Genomic DNA, 13,903 nt, shown 5'->3' with positions numbered 1-13,903 from the left:
AGGTTGAATCCTTACTGGTGCTTGCTGTGACTCGCTAGAACAACTAAGCACACATTAATAACAGATAACTGTTTTTAAATTCTATCAGTCAATATCTCTTTCTAATGAGAGAAACTGAGGGGTTTGAAGAGAAAGGTAACAAAATCCAGAGTGGTGTAGCTAAGTCCAAATTTAACATTTCAAAAGTGGACCTAGGATCTTCTTTATCAGACTGACTTTGATTTGCACTGGATTTCAATTTCGATTATTCTCTTATCTCTTCTGGTGATGCAATGTGTAATGAATGTAAAGTAACTATGAAATAAAACTCCTTTTTGTAATTCAGACAGTTGCAACATTGAAAGGTTGTCTTAACCAAAGTTAAAATTAAAAGTACACTCATTAAAATTATGAATGTACTTTTCTTCAAAATTTTATTTCTGCCACCCAATAAAACAAAAGCAGAAACAACACTGAAAAAAATGCAGTCTAAAACTCAGATGGTCTTATATCTAACATCTTTGATTCTGTACTCTCATTTTGAGTTATAAATTCTCTTGAACAAATGCTGTCTTTATCTACATATTACATAGAACCAAATATTATAACCCATGTGAGAAAAAGTAAAAGAAGAATGCACTTAGGATTTTCACATCTGGAAGTATCTTATGGTCACTGGGAATATATATTTGAGTTGTCATATATTGCATATGTTACACTTAAATGTAGGCATATGCATAACTTAATTATTGAAAAGACAGTTTTTAAAGGTAATCTTGAAAGAAAAGCTATGCACGTGACTGAGAAATCTGGAGATGAGCATATCAAGTTCAGATTCATGAAAATTTTAGTGGAACAGGGCATATGTGTTGGTTTTGGATTAAACCCTAAATGACCAATGCTGAAATGATAATCCTTATTTTCAAAAGATATTTGAGGAATAAAATGCTCTTGCAGGGTAGAGCCACATCTAGTTAAATGGTAATCAATTCAGAATAAGGGGCCTTTGATGTATATAATACCTCCTTTTATACCATCTACTTAATTCAAGGATATTTTGAATTCATCAGTTTAACCCAATAAAAAGGACAAACTAGTAGCAAACAATAAAACATATGTGAAAATGAAGATGAATTACTATAACAACGTTTATATTGATTTTAGTATATGAAAGTGAGTATTGTGGAGCAAGACAGTACAATCTATAGGAAGAAATAAAACTCTTTACATTATAAAATAAATTGCATGCAAGTAATATCTGCTAAACATTTTCCTTTTTCAGAGTTGTATGCATAAGTAAATAGGAAAACCCAGTGTTTTTTCCTTCAGATTAATGTCAAATGACCTGAATTCACAGGACCTTTCTCTTTGGCTTTCTCTAGAGAAACTGAAATTAAAGTCAGGTATAAATACCTCAATGTGTACAACACTCTGCCGTCATTCCAGATCCTGAGCATCCTATTAGGAGTTGTTATCCAATGAGCATCAGCTTTCTTGGAATTTCGGAAAAAAGTATCTGGTATCCAGATCTTCCCAACCATGTTGCTGTTTAATCTGAGCACTTTTATAGTGCTGTTGAACTTCAGACGTCTGTCATACCACGTTTGGGCGAAAAATATATCAATTGTATATTCCTGTTGTGTTAACCAGAAATACTGATGAAAACATAGCACCCAGCATTTGACATAACTCCTGATATGCTTTCCTTAATTTCATATGAAAAAAAATGTGAACTACAGAAGATGATACTGGAACTGATAAAAATTTTTTTGTCAATTTTTGAGGGCATGGTTTATCAAATAGTATGTTTAAAAAAAAATTTCTGTTATTTTCACACTGAAACGTAAAACTAAGATGCAATTGAGTGGTATATGCACCTTTCTAATTCTGTGTCCCTACACCTCAACCCCCACCTGAACAGATCAGAGAACAATTACTTATTCCGCTGGATCTAGGACAGGAAAAATTCGAGCTGACTTGACTGTTTTAATTGTCTGTGCCCCCCAGTTAATATCAGAAGTTGTGAGGCCTCACTTTCCCTGGCACCACTGGGCAGCCAGAAGCTGCAAAGAGAATTACAGGATGGAAAAGAGCAATCTGAGATTTCTTTCTGCACATGAAAACTACAAGAACGAAGTAGACATTGTGCTAAGGCTAGACCACTTTCCCTCACCTGTACAAAGATATAAATAAATTTTTCTGTAGGAACTTTGAAAAGAGGAGAGGAGAGAGGATCTAGGCTTTTTTTCCTTTTCTGTATTGGTGGCAAGAGTGATAGTATCACTGGTGAATGGTTTTCCTAATTTTCTAGCAATCTGGAAGCTCAGTATTATACAAGTTAAACTGTCACAAAGCACTTGAAAGTCAAGCACATAAAAGTGTGAGGATATGTTAAAACTATTGTTAATACATTTTCTTCAGCAGAGGGCTCATTTTCCCTGTCTTGTAGAGATTCACATAGTCCTCACCTCCATAGTAATAATAACGAGATTTAAAAATTAATATAGGTATAGCACAACATTAAAACTAATGGAAGCTTTGTAATGTCAAAAATGATGGGGGCTTTGTAACAATGTGAACATTGTAGAAAAACTGGCAATCATTTACTTACCATATTGATAGCATTCACAGGCCCAATGCTATTTACGTACATGTCAGTGTGAATTACTGTCGGTTTAACTGTAAGAGAAACAAGAACCAGTAACAGGAGTGAAGGTCAAAATCAACTACATGAAAGTCAAACACAAGCAAAAAATTATAGTACCTCTTTTGTATGGCTATGGTTACCTCACAGTTAAATGTGCATATACGATAAATACAAATTTGCAACGATGTCTCCAGTTTGAAATTAGCTGGAGACACTCCGAGACCAACTCTTATATCATTTATTCTATCAGAACAAATTCACTATGAGAACAAATACTGAAACCACTGTTGTTACCTTAGAGTGAGTCATATCTGACTGAGAGTGTGTGTATTTTGTGTCAGGGCACAGCAGCATATCTGTCAAAACGCTATCAACGAAAGCAAACTTATTCTTCTTGTGATGTCTTGCATCACTCGTTTTACATTATGATGCCAACTGCAACATGACTGCTGTTGCCTGCAGACATGGCTGTAGGTAAGTAACAATTCATGAGCCCAAAGCAAAAATAATACTCAAGGCTCTAAAGCAGGAATGAAAAACAGTTGTTAGACTAATTTATTTTGAAATTACTCTATTGTAGCTTTCTTAATCTTATACACCTTGACTAAAACATGTTTTTTTTTTTTTTCCCAGATGCTTTTATGAATGCTTAATTTTTTTCTGTTCTCTAAAGTCTTGGATTGGAAGAATAAAACAAATTCCTCTGCTAATTTACACTATATACATACACTGAAGGTTAAATACTCATGTTATCCCTCACTGTGAAAAATTCCTTAGTTTATAAGCCTCTATAAACTCGATAGAAACAGCTTCCTTCATTAACCTTGCTGCTCTCTGCTTTCCTCTGCCTGCCTCATCCATGAATTCTCTTTACGTTTTTCTATAATCTCACTACTGCTATATCCTCTTCTACAGAGGTATTGTCTGTCTGTTCTGTGCACACATGGGCCTTTGCAACCTGACTTGCAGCAGCTCAGGGAGATCTGTCTCTTCGAGCTCCCTCAATAATCAGTGGAGAGGAAGGCTCCTATAAAAGGCTCCTATAAAAGGTGATTCAGTCAAATAAGACTTCCGTTATGAGTCCCAGCTTGGGTCTATATACTTATACTGTCTGTGGGTGAAATCTAGGGAGGTTGGCCTTACGTGACTGCAGTTATCTTTTGTGAACCTCTTCCTCTGTGCCCCAGTGACTTCTGGCCCTGCTGTGCAGGTGAGGGCCCATGCTGCATCAGTCAATGCAGACCTGCTGCTGTTAGAGGCTCTGTCTGTGTCCGTCACATCACACAAGGATCACACTTCATTATCCTCATTTTGGCCTTCCTTTTCAATATGTTATTTGTGATTCTCTAACACCCTCACTTAGATATACAAAAAAGATAAGAACTTGCTTTTTCATTTCCCAAAAGTTAAATTCCACACTTCCTGTGCAGGTGCATCGTTACGAGCAGCCTGATTCATCAAATCACAACAGTCTTATTAGATACCTCAGAACAGATTTAGTAATCTTAATTTATGTCAGCTTCCAAAATCGTGACTACTTTTCATGCCACTGGTGTTTTACTACATTGTAGTTTGTTTTCACAAACTATTTTGAATGGATTCTGCTTCCTGTGTATATGCGGTATGAAAATGCTCTCTTTTCACTGCTTAATCAAAAATGGTGTAAAAACATACCTCCTATGTCAGGTCTCAACTTGTTGTCATATCCTTCCAGCAAGCCATTTAAAATAAGAGTGACATCACTCTCATGGACTTTGGGAGTCAAAACCCAAGTCTTATTTGAAGTGTAATCTTCATAATCATCATCTCCCTTTTGGGTGGAACTGTTAAAGAAATAAAAATGAAGAAATGGAAAGCCTTGAAAAACACTAATTTGTAAGTAACCTCTTCAGAGACAATACACACATAATTCAGGTTTTAATAGTTCTGTACAAAACATTGAAAAATTGCCTGCTTTATAAAAGGACACTCACAGTAAAGATGTCACATAACAGCTGAGGTTACAGTTCACTTTAGCAACATTTCCTTTTAGTACAATTGAGATCATACTCTGCCTATTTGAAGGAATACCAGTGCTTATCACCTTTGGCATGCCGATTTTTTCTCTGACTCAGGTGGGACCTGTTATGAAACAAATCTAATTGTCGCTGAGCTTATGCAACTCTCCACCAAAATATCACTTAGTATGTACACAGGGTTGTTGCGTTATTTCTCTTTGAGAGAATGATTTGATGCAACACATTACTGACAAGACCAATAATTAGATTCATTCAAACAAACTGTCACACAGCTTTTCTCCACTCTGATGAACTTGAGCTTATTGTGCATTTGGAAACTTCAGCACAAATTTTTGCCAGTTGTTTTCGTTTTCACTTTTGCTAACTAGAACCCAGAGAGGATAAAAGGTCTGTCTACCATTTTTTTCTGCTACTGAGCAGTATGACAGCAGATCTAGTATAATTCAACCTGCTTAGCACAGTAAAAAGGGCAAGTTAGGAATCAGTAAAGTGTAGACTAGCCTCAATGGATGTTTTGTTTTCTTCAAATCTGTGCCTCCCATTCTAGAGGAGAACATAGAAACTACTTTAGAATATGACATCATCAGATATTTTCATTTCAGAATGTCAGTGCTAGTCAGCTGAATGGTGCTAGGCAACTGTAAATTTTTGCATAATATGCCAGTGCCCTTCTTTCCTGACCTGCTTCTGTGACAAGGTTTCAGCACTGCTGGATATGAAAAATCTTAATGATACTACAAATGTCTTAAGCCAATGGGTGGAGTTTGGATACGAATGGGTCAAAAGCAGAAAATTTCATTATTTTCCCATTTCAGCCAGAATCTGTACAGAAGTAGGAAAGAACACAGACAAGTAGATTGTCACGGGGGCTGGAACTCATGCTTGGTACACAAGATTGAAAGCAGTCACAGCTGACCATGGCCGTGGGTGCAATAGTAAACAGATGACTAGTCCCGGAGTCTCAGAGAGCAGATTTTTGCTCAGCTCAGTTCTTGCTCACTCCTCCCTACAGTGCTATCCTGCTGCGCCCTGCTTATACCTACGAAGAGTGGATGGCCTGGAGGCTTTCCCATGTTGGGCATTTGGGAGCTGTAAGCCAACTGCACAAATACAACTTAACTATGAAAGAGGTTTTAGCTTCTTTCTTCCCCATGGGCACAGCCTAACAGGAAAGAGCCACAGCACATCTATGCCTCTCTGTATAACACTGTTTCCCAGAAGGTCCTGAAAGTACAGTGAAATTTGAAGCTGCCTGAGCCTGCGCATAGGGCTGTAATAACTAGGAATGCGTAGCATGCGCATGAGAGCCAGTCTTGCATTATACTGAATTGAGCTTGGAAGCTGCTAGTGAAGCTAGGCTAATCTGTGCCTTCACTTCGTGTACTGAGTGCCCCTGACTGCAGCCTCCAGGCACCACCTAACCCACCCTGTGCCAGCCACACGCATCCGGGAGCTTCAGCTTCCCAGATCAAGAACAGGCAATCCAACCTCCTCCCTCTGGCTACACAGGCCTGAACCTGTAGTGTTTTGCTGGCAGTCAGGAATGGAGTTTTAATTGGCAGTGTGCTATATAGTATTCTACTGGTACTGACAAACAGGCCAGGATAATTAAATCGGTGGGGAAAATTTGTTTATTCAGCTGTCTGGAGTTCAAAGATCTAACTGTAATTCAAAGGAACATAACTGAAGTGAGGTTCTCCCTCCTGGAGGAAAGGAAATCCTTCTAAATAAAGTCTTTGCAAACAGAAGGCACTAGTTTATATGTTTTCAGTCTATGCAAAGTGACTGAAAAAACCCAACTTTATATATAAAAAGCCATACTCCTGTTTTATAACCAATTAAATATCCATTCTCAAAAAAGAATATTTTTTCTGAATGGAAAATGTAAATCAAATACATTCTTTCACAAAGATAATGTGTTCCTAATACTAATGTGATGAGAAAGCTTCAAAAGTCAAACAGCTAGTTAGCAGAGTCTTGACAGTGATGAAAAAGTATGTTTGTCTAGGATGTGTCTCAAATCTAGAATGACATTATTGAACAGCAGCCCACAGTGACTAAAACTTCCATTTCCTCTTGGTAATTATTTGTAGGAAAGAAATAGCTATTTGTTTGCTCATCTGCCATTTCAAGCCATTTTGGCACTCTAAATCTCAAAAAACAGCAAATGCTTTATGAGATTAGTATGAGAGAGAGGAGAGGGAACACAGCCAATGGAACTAGGGAAAAAGACCACTGAATTCCAGCTTTTATATGAATTCCAAGTGGATCATAAGTTAGCATGGGTATCCAATTGTCTGTGTAAAACTGCTTACTAGCCAGAACAATCAGAGGTGCATCTCTATCCAGATGAGCAGGGCTTTAGCTGTGCAACGCCATTAATACTAATGAAAGTTATAATGACAAAACCCTTTTCATCTCCTTAAAACTTTGAGATCAATCCTTCTGATTATATGGCCTAAATTTTGCAAGTGCTTTTAATGTCCAGAACAGATTTGATAAAGCCCAGATTACACCCAAATGCATACTGAAATATGTTTTTATTTTTATGACTGCTAGAAGTTTTCAAATCTAGTAATATAGGTATGCAAAGAAGCACATATTTACCTACTTGCAGATTACAGTATAATTTTTTGAAAGTTAATGCTTCATACACTAATACAAAATCTGTTTGAGATATTCTCACTTCTGACATTAATGCCATGTGTGCAAGACTGCTCTACATAAATTCAGTTTCCTTGTTTGGAAAAGAGATGGCTTAAGAGGGTCAGAACCTAATCTTGAAACTTCAAGTTGTAAAGTAATTAAAGTTAGAACATGCTTTTGGAGGTCATCTGGTCCAATCCCTGCTCAGTTTGCCACCTAAGCCTGCGTGAGGCAGCTGTGATTGTAATTAATTACGTACATGTATACATAACCATGAGCGTGCCGAACATTCAAGGGGGGCTCTTTGTATGTGTCATATTACTTGAAATACTTCTTCACAAATTAGACAGAGGGCAGAAATCACTACATGCTAATAATCATTTATTAATTTAGACCAGGAAGTGCATTAATTTGGACTACATGAATATTTGTGGGGTGGATGACAGCACAAGATTTAGTCATATTTTTAAAATTTTTTTGATAAAATGTGCAAAGATCTACGAACTGGTATCTCAATCTACCATTACATACAAACCTCATTTTGCCAATGGAGTTTTTACCATGGCAGGGGCTAAAAAGAGTTTTAACTTATGTTTCTTGTCTTCCTCACTGTAAAATACACATACTAATCCTAATTCTGCATTAAAGAAGTTGTTGCTTGATTTATAACATTTATATAGCTCACTGGTGAGGTGTAACTTCAGCACAGAGATTACACAAACTCACAACTAGATTCTCCAGATCTTTGCTAGTACACATCACCCATAAGTTTTTTGCAGTACCATCTGGGCAACATTTAATCACTCATGGAGAAAGTGTAACCTCTGTGGCAGAGATACCTACTGCAGGTAGAACTGGGTTCACCAACCAAGGGATAAAGTACTAGTGACAAGATGTTCTATGTCATTGGCATAGCCTCTTTTACAGACCCCTTAGCACTAAAGGCATTATTTCTATACTGGCAATATGCTGAAATTGTAGAAGATTAGTTCAATCAGTCCCAGAGGATATCTCTGCTGAAAAATCACTGATCTGTTAGGAAAATAATTTTTTTCCATCTTCTTTTCTGAACCTTATCTAGAAGACACAGAAAAGCCAATTAGTCAAAGGTTTCGTTAATGTGCAGATACACTGTTCTCTTAGCAGTCTAAAACCATGGAAGTCCTCATTACAGTTTAGGAATCCGTTCCTCTTTTTAATAGATTCAGTATGATTTATTTTCTTTTTTGCTTTCGTTTCCGTGCAAGTAAGATTGATACCTATGTAAAAATAATCATCACTTTAGTAAAATTTAGCAAATAATTATATTGATGGTATTTAGCTGTCTTATATTATTATCCTTTCAAGCCCTTTGACTTAAATTCTTTAGTTCAAAATTCAAAATAAAGGGTAGATTTTCTAATTCAAAACTACTGTGTTTTTAGTTAATTGCTAACATAAAGTCAGCATTATAACTTTTGATGATCTCTGCTGTTCCATGACATCTCTATATCAGACACTCTAATGTAACTTCCAGAATAATCATACATAGCATTTCTTGGAATGACATACCATATGTTGGTAAAGAGACAGTATATATTATTTAAAATCACAGACAGCAGCGATAATTTTTCAGTCTAAACTGAGAGACAGATTGAGCACATTTTATTTCACTAGTGAGTAATAGCTCACAAAGGATATCCCTTTGAAATAAGGTACATATTTCCTAATCCACAAGAACATGATTTTCACAACTTGTTACAAGTAGTAGAAGGTAAATGATACTCTTCTCTGTTGCAAAAACTTCCCATGACTGTTCAGTCTTTCAACATTCAGATGTGAGGTCATACATTCAGCTGGTCAAAATCTCTGTAAGTCTGGTGACTTTAAATAAGATATGCCAATTTGTACCTGCTGTGGCTCCATCCTTTAACTTTTCTAAATACAGAAAATGAATTTTAACTATTTCCAAGTTGTTCTATTAGGAAACTTCACATGTCAATTATCCCTGGAATTTGCCTGCTACTGTATAGCTGTTTACAAGCAGAACCATAGTAGCCACAAAGTCCCTGAAGAAAAAGACCTATAGCAGTACTGAATAACCAACAACTAATTAGTTGAATTAAAAACTTAAGTTTATTTGTCAAAAGAATATGACCAATTTAATCTTTTATACCAAGTAGGCTATAGAAGCTGTGGAGCCTACAGCAAAGATTTACTAAACTACTCATGCATACAGTAGTGGAAGTGAGTCTTCCACTTAAAGCACCAATGTTTTCTACCTCTCAGTGAAGGACTGAAACAAGGCTTTCTATTTTACCTAACAGCACTGTTTAACTTAATGAACAGTCAAGCTAAATTCATTCTCTGATGTGCATAAAAAATTACCCTAATCTGTAGGCCATACATTATTCATTATGATAATTCGGTCACTGCGAGGGAAGGACATATTCCAAGTTCCCACTGTGGATACAGAGATGCTGTATGCAGATGTGGCATATGAGTATGTAGAGAATAGTGTATTTGCAGGAGATTACAGTGTCTGTGGAAATCTAGCTGTATCTATATTCTCTCTTCTTGACTGCCAATCATATTTTAAGTAAAGCTATCTCAGTTGAAATAGAAAATGTTTTCACAAAGCTGTGTGCTGAATTCTCTCTCCCTGTTCATGTTTCTATTCTGTCCATTTGTATTGTTTAAATCCTAAGGCTGTGACAAGGACCATGATACCTATTTTCTCTTTTACTACTAAATGTTCATCACAATACCCAACCTTCACTTCTCTCAGGATTGCAAATCATGAAATGTGAAAATTAATCTCATTCCAAGTCAATTCCCACATCAGAGATGGAAACGAAGAATAATGCTTTGCTTAAAGAGGAAAAGAAGTTCCCAGTTATCAGAAGTTCCATAAAAGGAAATGGAGACTGTATTGAGCAGTTTGTGCTAAGAAATCACAAAGAAAGTGTCTTGTTGTCCTGCTCCCTCCACCTAGAGTTCTGGGTCTGGTGAGACTGCAATTCTGGTACCTGGATGGAGCTTTGTTCCAGAAGAGCCTGAAATACTAGATTCACAGTGTTTCCAGAAAAGCTTCTTTCAGACTTGGTCTCTAGGGAGTATTAGCTGCAATTTGACCACTTGACATAGTCATGTAGCGAGGGAGGCTGAGGAAGTTCATGAGAAAGAATAGTTTTTATCTCTACTTCATGGTTTGGGTAGGTTGGATTTTAGGTAGGTCAGCTGTAGAAGATAGTTTATTTCCTATGCAACTGCTACTGCTACAGCTATCAGTCCGTGAATTATTCAAATTGTGTATTTAAAAACTTGTCATGAAGTGATCACTGCTTAAAAACAAAACAAAGCTGAGTTTTTCTGTCATTCCTAAGTCACAGAGGTACTGAAGTGTACAAGAAAGAAATTATTAAAATAATACTACACTTCTCATAAATAAAGCACTACAGCTGAAACACTAAGATTAAGTAGGGACTGAGCTCACAAGTCTCAAAATGGGTATTCAAGACCCAGAAATCACTAGAGTAGCACAGACGAGTACTCCCAGCAGATAACTTTTCAGTCGTCTTTACAGTACATGAAGGCCCTAGATTGCCAGCAATCAGTCATTTCTGAAAACTATCGCTACATTGAGATTTAAAGGACGGTCAGATTCCTGTGAACATTTACACTGTTTTCCACTGAATGAGATGATACCTGGCAACGCAGCACCTAACTGTCATGCTGTGGATTTTACAGTCTGCCTTCTAGTTATTCAGCAACTCAGAGTATCCTCACTAGTACTTGTCAGCCATTTTGAGTAAAGCAGCCCAAATCTTAAACCTCTTCACAGACTTCTAAAATGTTACATGGCGATGATGGTTTTGCATTAGTCGCTATAAAACTGTCAATCATAGCAGACTTGTTTATCTTCCAGGCATTCTACATCTTTCCCAAGACGTGCACTCACATTAGCTACGGCACCTTATCACATCATAAATTTTAGCCCGTTATAGTTAAAACATCTCCTTTCCATATTTGCAGATTCAGCTGAATGTTACTTCAGAAAGTGTTTACTCAGAAAAGTTGAAAATTTAACTTGGTTTAAGTTTTGTTTCCTTCCTGTAAGTTTGTGAAAATGCTTTTTAAAAAAGCCCTTTGGAGTGCATTTATTGAGAGTGCTACCAGTAAAACTTGTGGTTTGTAGTATTTACTGTTTTCTAGTTCACTGTACTGAAAAATTGCCGTGCCATTTTTGCAGTGCACAACTGATTGGATTCAAGTCATGAGTGAGCATGAGGATTATTGTCCCTTTTTAAATATTTCTAGTACCAACACAAGGGCTCATGGCCAATTGTCACCAAAATTACCAGAATCAGGGACCAGTGTTAGCACCTAGCAAAGAACCAAAAGCTGAAATGTAGCACCCAGTCTAGAATCCATTTCTCCAGCAGAAAGTTGAGGCACATTGGTTAAATAAGTTAATAAGGGATTTCTATCTTCAGATCTATCAGAACAGACCGATGGAATTGTCCAAAACTGAATTACACCATAATATAAAACTTGCGGGCAGGGAGATGAAATATATGCTGCCCCCAGGGAGGATAGCAAAATGTAGAGGGGTGAAACAAATTTGTATAGCCAGTAAGGAACAAGAGAGATAATTATAGAAACAAGCACACATCATAATTTTGAACAGCCTGAGCCTGAAGTGCAACATTTATACTTAAGAGAACTCTGGAGGAGTCTAAGATGTGACCAGATGATTCAAATAAGCCTCCATAACTTAAGATGATTATTTCAAATTTTTTTTGAGCTGGAAGCTTGTATGAATATGTTTCCTTACATCTTGTTTACTGGACATTATATAATCTACTCATGTATCTCTTTTTACTGTGGTTATGGCTACTCATTTTAGTGGCAAGCAAAGGAAAGCATTAGATAGAAACAAACAGAAAAGGGAGAAATATGTTCACATATTCTTCTGCATCACCAGGTTAGCTTGAGTTGATCTGCTACTTTATCTGAAATTCTCTAGCTGTATCTAATTGCAAAAGATGTAACCTTGGAATTAGGTGAGCCTCCGAAGTTTTATTTTTTGGTTTACCTTCCTATCCTCTTCACTTCTTTCCCCTCCCCTCCCAGCCCCTTCTCTCCTCTTTAAATTTCTTTTAAAACTGTTCTATGCGTCTCTGCACATGAAATCTAAGGCACTTGGGGCATGATTTTTGCCTGTTGCTATTACTCAGCTCCTATAGATTTCCACTGTACCTGGGAGAGCTCAAGAGAAGGAGTTAATAGCCATTACTGAAATGTGATCCAACTAGGTGTTTTTTAGTGTGAGTTCTCTTCATTTTTTCTGGCTGTGTTTTATTGTATGGAATTGTCATCTATTACTATTATATGTAATTTCTCTTCTCCAATAAGGTACATTACTTTTAGAAAAGATTGCTCTAAAATCTCACTATAAATTAACAAGAGGAGCAAAAAGCTTAATTCTGTTCTCAGTGAGTAAGATTAGGAAAACATGGATGCCCTCCAGCCTTCTATTTAAACAACATTAGCTCAAAAACCCCAATCCTATTGCTCAATTAGATTTGAAAAATGACATAAAGATTCTTGTTCTGTAATACCCTATGAGGTACTCATATTCATGGCTTTTCAAAATACTTGCACAATTTTTTTTTTTATATTTTGTCAGCATGGTAATTTCACCCAGAAGGAAGTCACTTCTGCAGTCAATCATTCATGATGTAGTCATCTTCACATCACTATCTGACAATGTTTAAAAACAAACATGTGAGGTGCTAGAAATGTCAGCAGTTTTGCTTATTGAGTAACCCTCCTGAGCCTTTTTTTGAGGTTTAGAATACCTTTATTTGTTTACAGATGTGAGCTTTAAAATTTGAGTTAAACTAATATAAATCCTCATTAGAATTAAATCTGCCAGGGAATGTTTTCGTTCTTGTCTTCTACGTCTCAGTACACAGCAAAGCTCTATAATGTGGTATTCCTAGGGTTGGGCTGGGAGTCAGGAACATTGAATGCTTACCCCAGTTAAAGGATTAGTGTCCTTCTACTTGCTATGATAAGCCAAGTTATATCATCTCTGCATGTAAGTGTAAACCATTTTTACAACATAAATAGGCACATAAATGTGCCTTTTTATTTGTGTTTGATGAAGACTAGGCATGATGGTAAGCCATCTCATTATGGAGGAAGAAACAATCACTAACCATGCCTTAGGAAATGACATTGCATGGCTGGGAATCACACTTCCATCGTACTTATCAGCAACATTCTAGGCCCTATCTTTGGTAAACCAAGTGGGTCAGATAAACCCTGAATGATTAGGGAGCCGGTCAAAAATAAACTTAAAACAAGTATAGATTTATTCTGAGTATATTCTTAATTCTTGCTTCTTTCAGATCATGGAAGTATCATTACTGAAATGTTTATTAGAAAGAAATGTGTCTTGAAAGAGCTGAATGAACAGAAAATAGTTGCTTGATACATGTCTTTAACTTATGAAGCTAACTCATTCACAAAATGAGTGTAAGCAAATGGTGAAAATTAAACTGGTTTTCCTTGGGTTTTTTTAAACAATGCTTCTGATTTAACTTCATTTTTAATGCATGGTAAC

The 13,903-nt window shown here is 36.6% G+C and overlaps 1 protein-coding gene across 2 annotated transcripts in view; it reads right to left on the bottom strand.

The window, feature by feature from the left end:
- The window catches only part of GABRG2 (gamma-aminobutyric acid type A receptor subunit gamma2), a 72,036-nt gene that overhangs the window by 43,415 nt on the left and 14,718 nt on the right, over positions 1 to 13,903 (bottom strand). For both annotated transcript variants that reach the window (XM_074838985.1, XM_074838986.1), the window contains exons 2-4: positions 4,301 to 4,449; positions 2,591 to 2,658; positions 1,393 to 1,613 (exon numbers count right to left, since the gene is read on the bottom strand). In XM_074838985.1, the coding sequence (XP_074695086.1) occupies positions 1,393 to 1,613; positions 2,591 to 2,658; positions 4,301 to 4,449 (438 nt within the window). The remainder of the gene's footprint in view (positions 1 to 1,392; positions 1,614 to 2,590; positions 2,659 to 4,300; positions 4,450 to 13,903) is intronic.

Source organism: Strix aluco, chromosome 13 (genome assembly GCF_031877795.1).
Source record: "Strix aluco isolate bStrAlu1 chromosome 13, bStrAlu1.hap1, whole genome shotgun sequence".
Lineage (NCBI taxonomy): Eukaryota > Metazoa > Chordata > Aves > Strigiformes > Strigidae > Strix > Strix aluco.
This window is presented reverse-complemented; position numbering and strand designations above follow the sequence as displayed.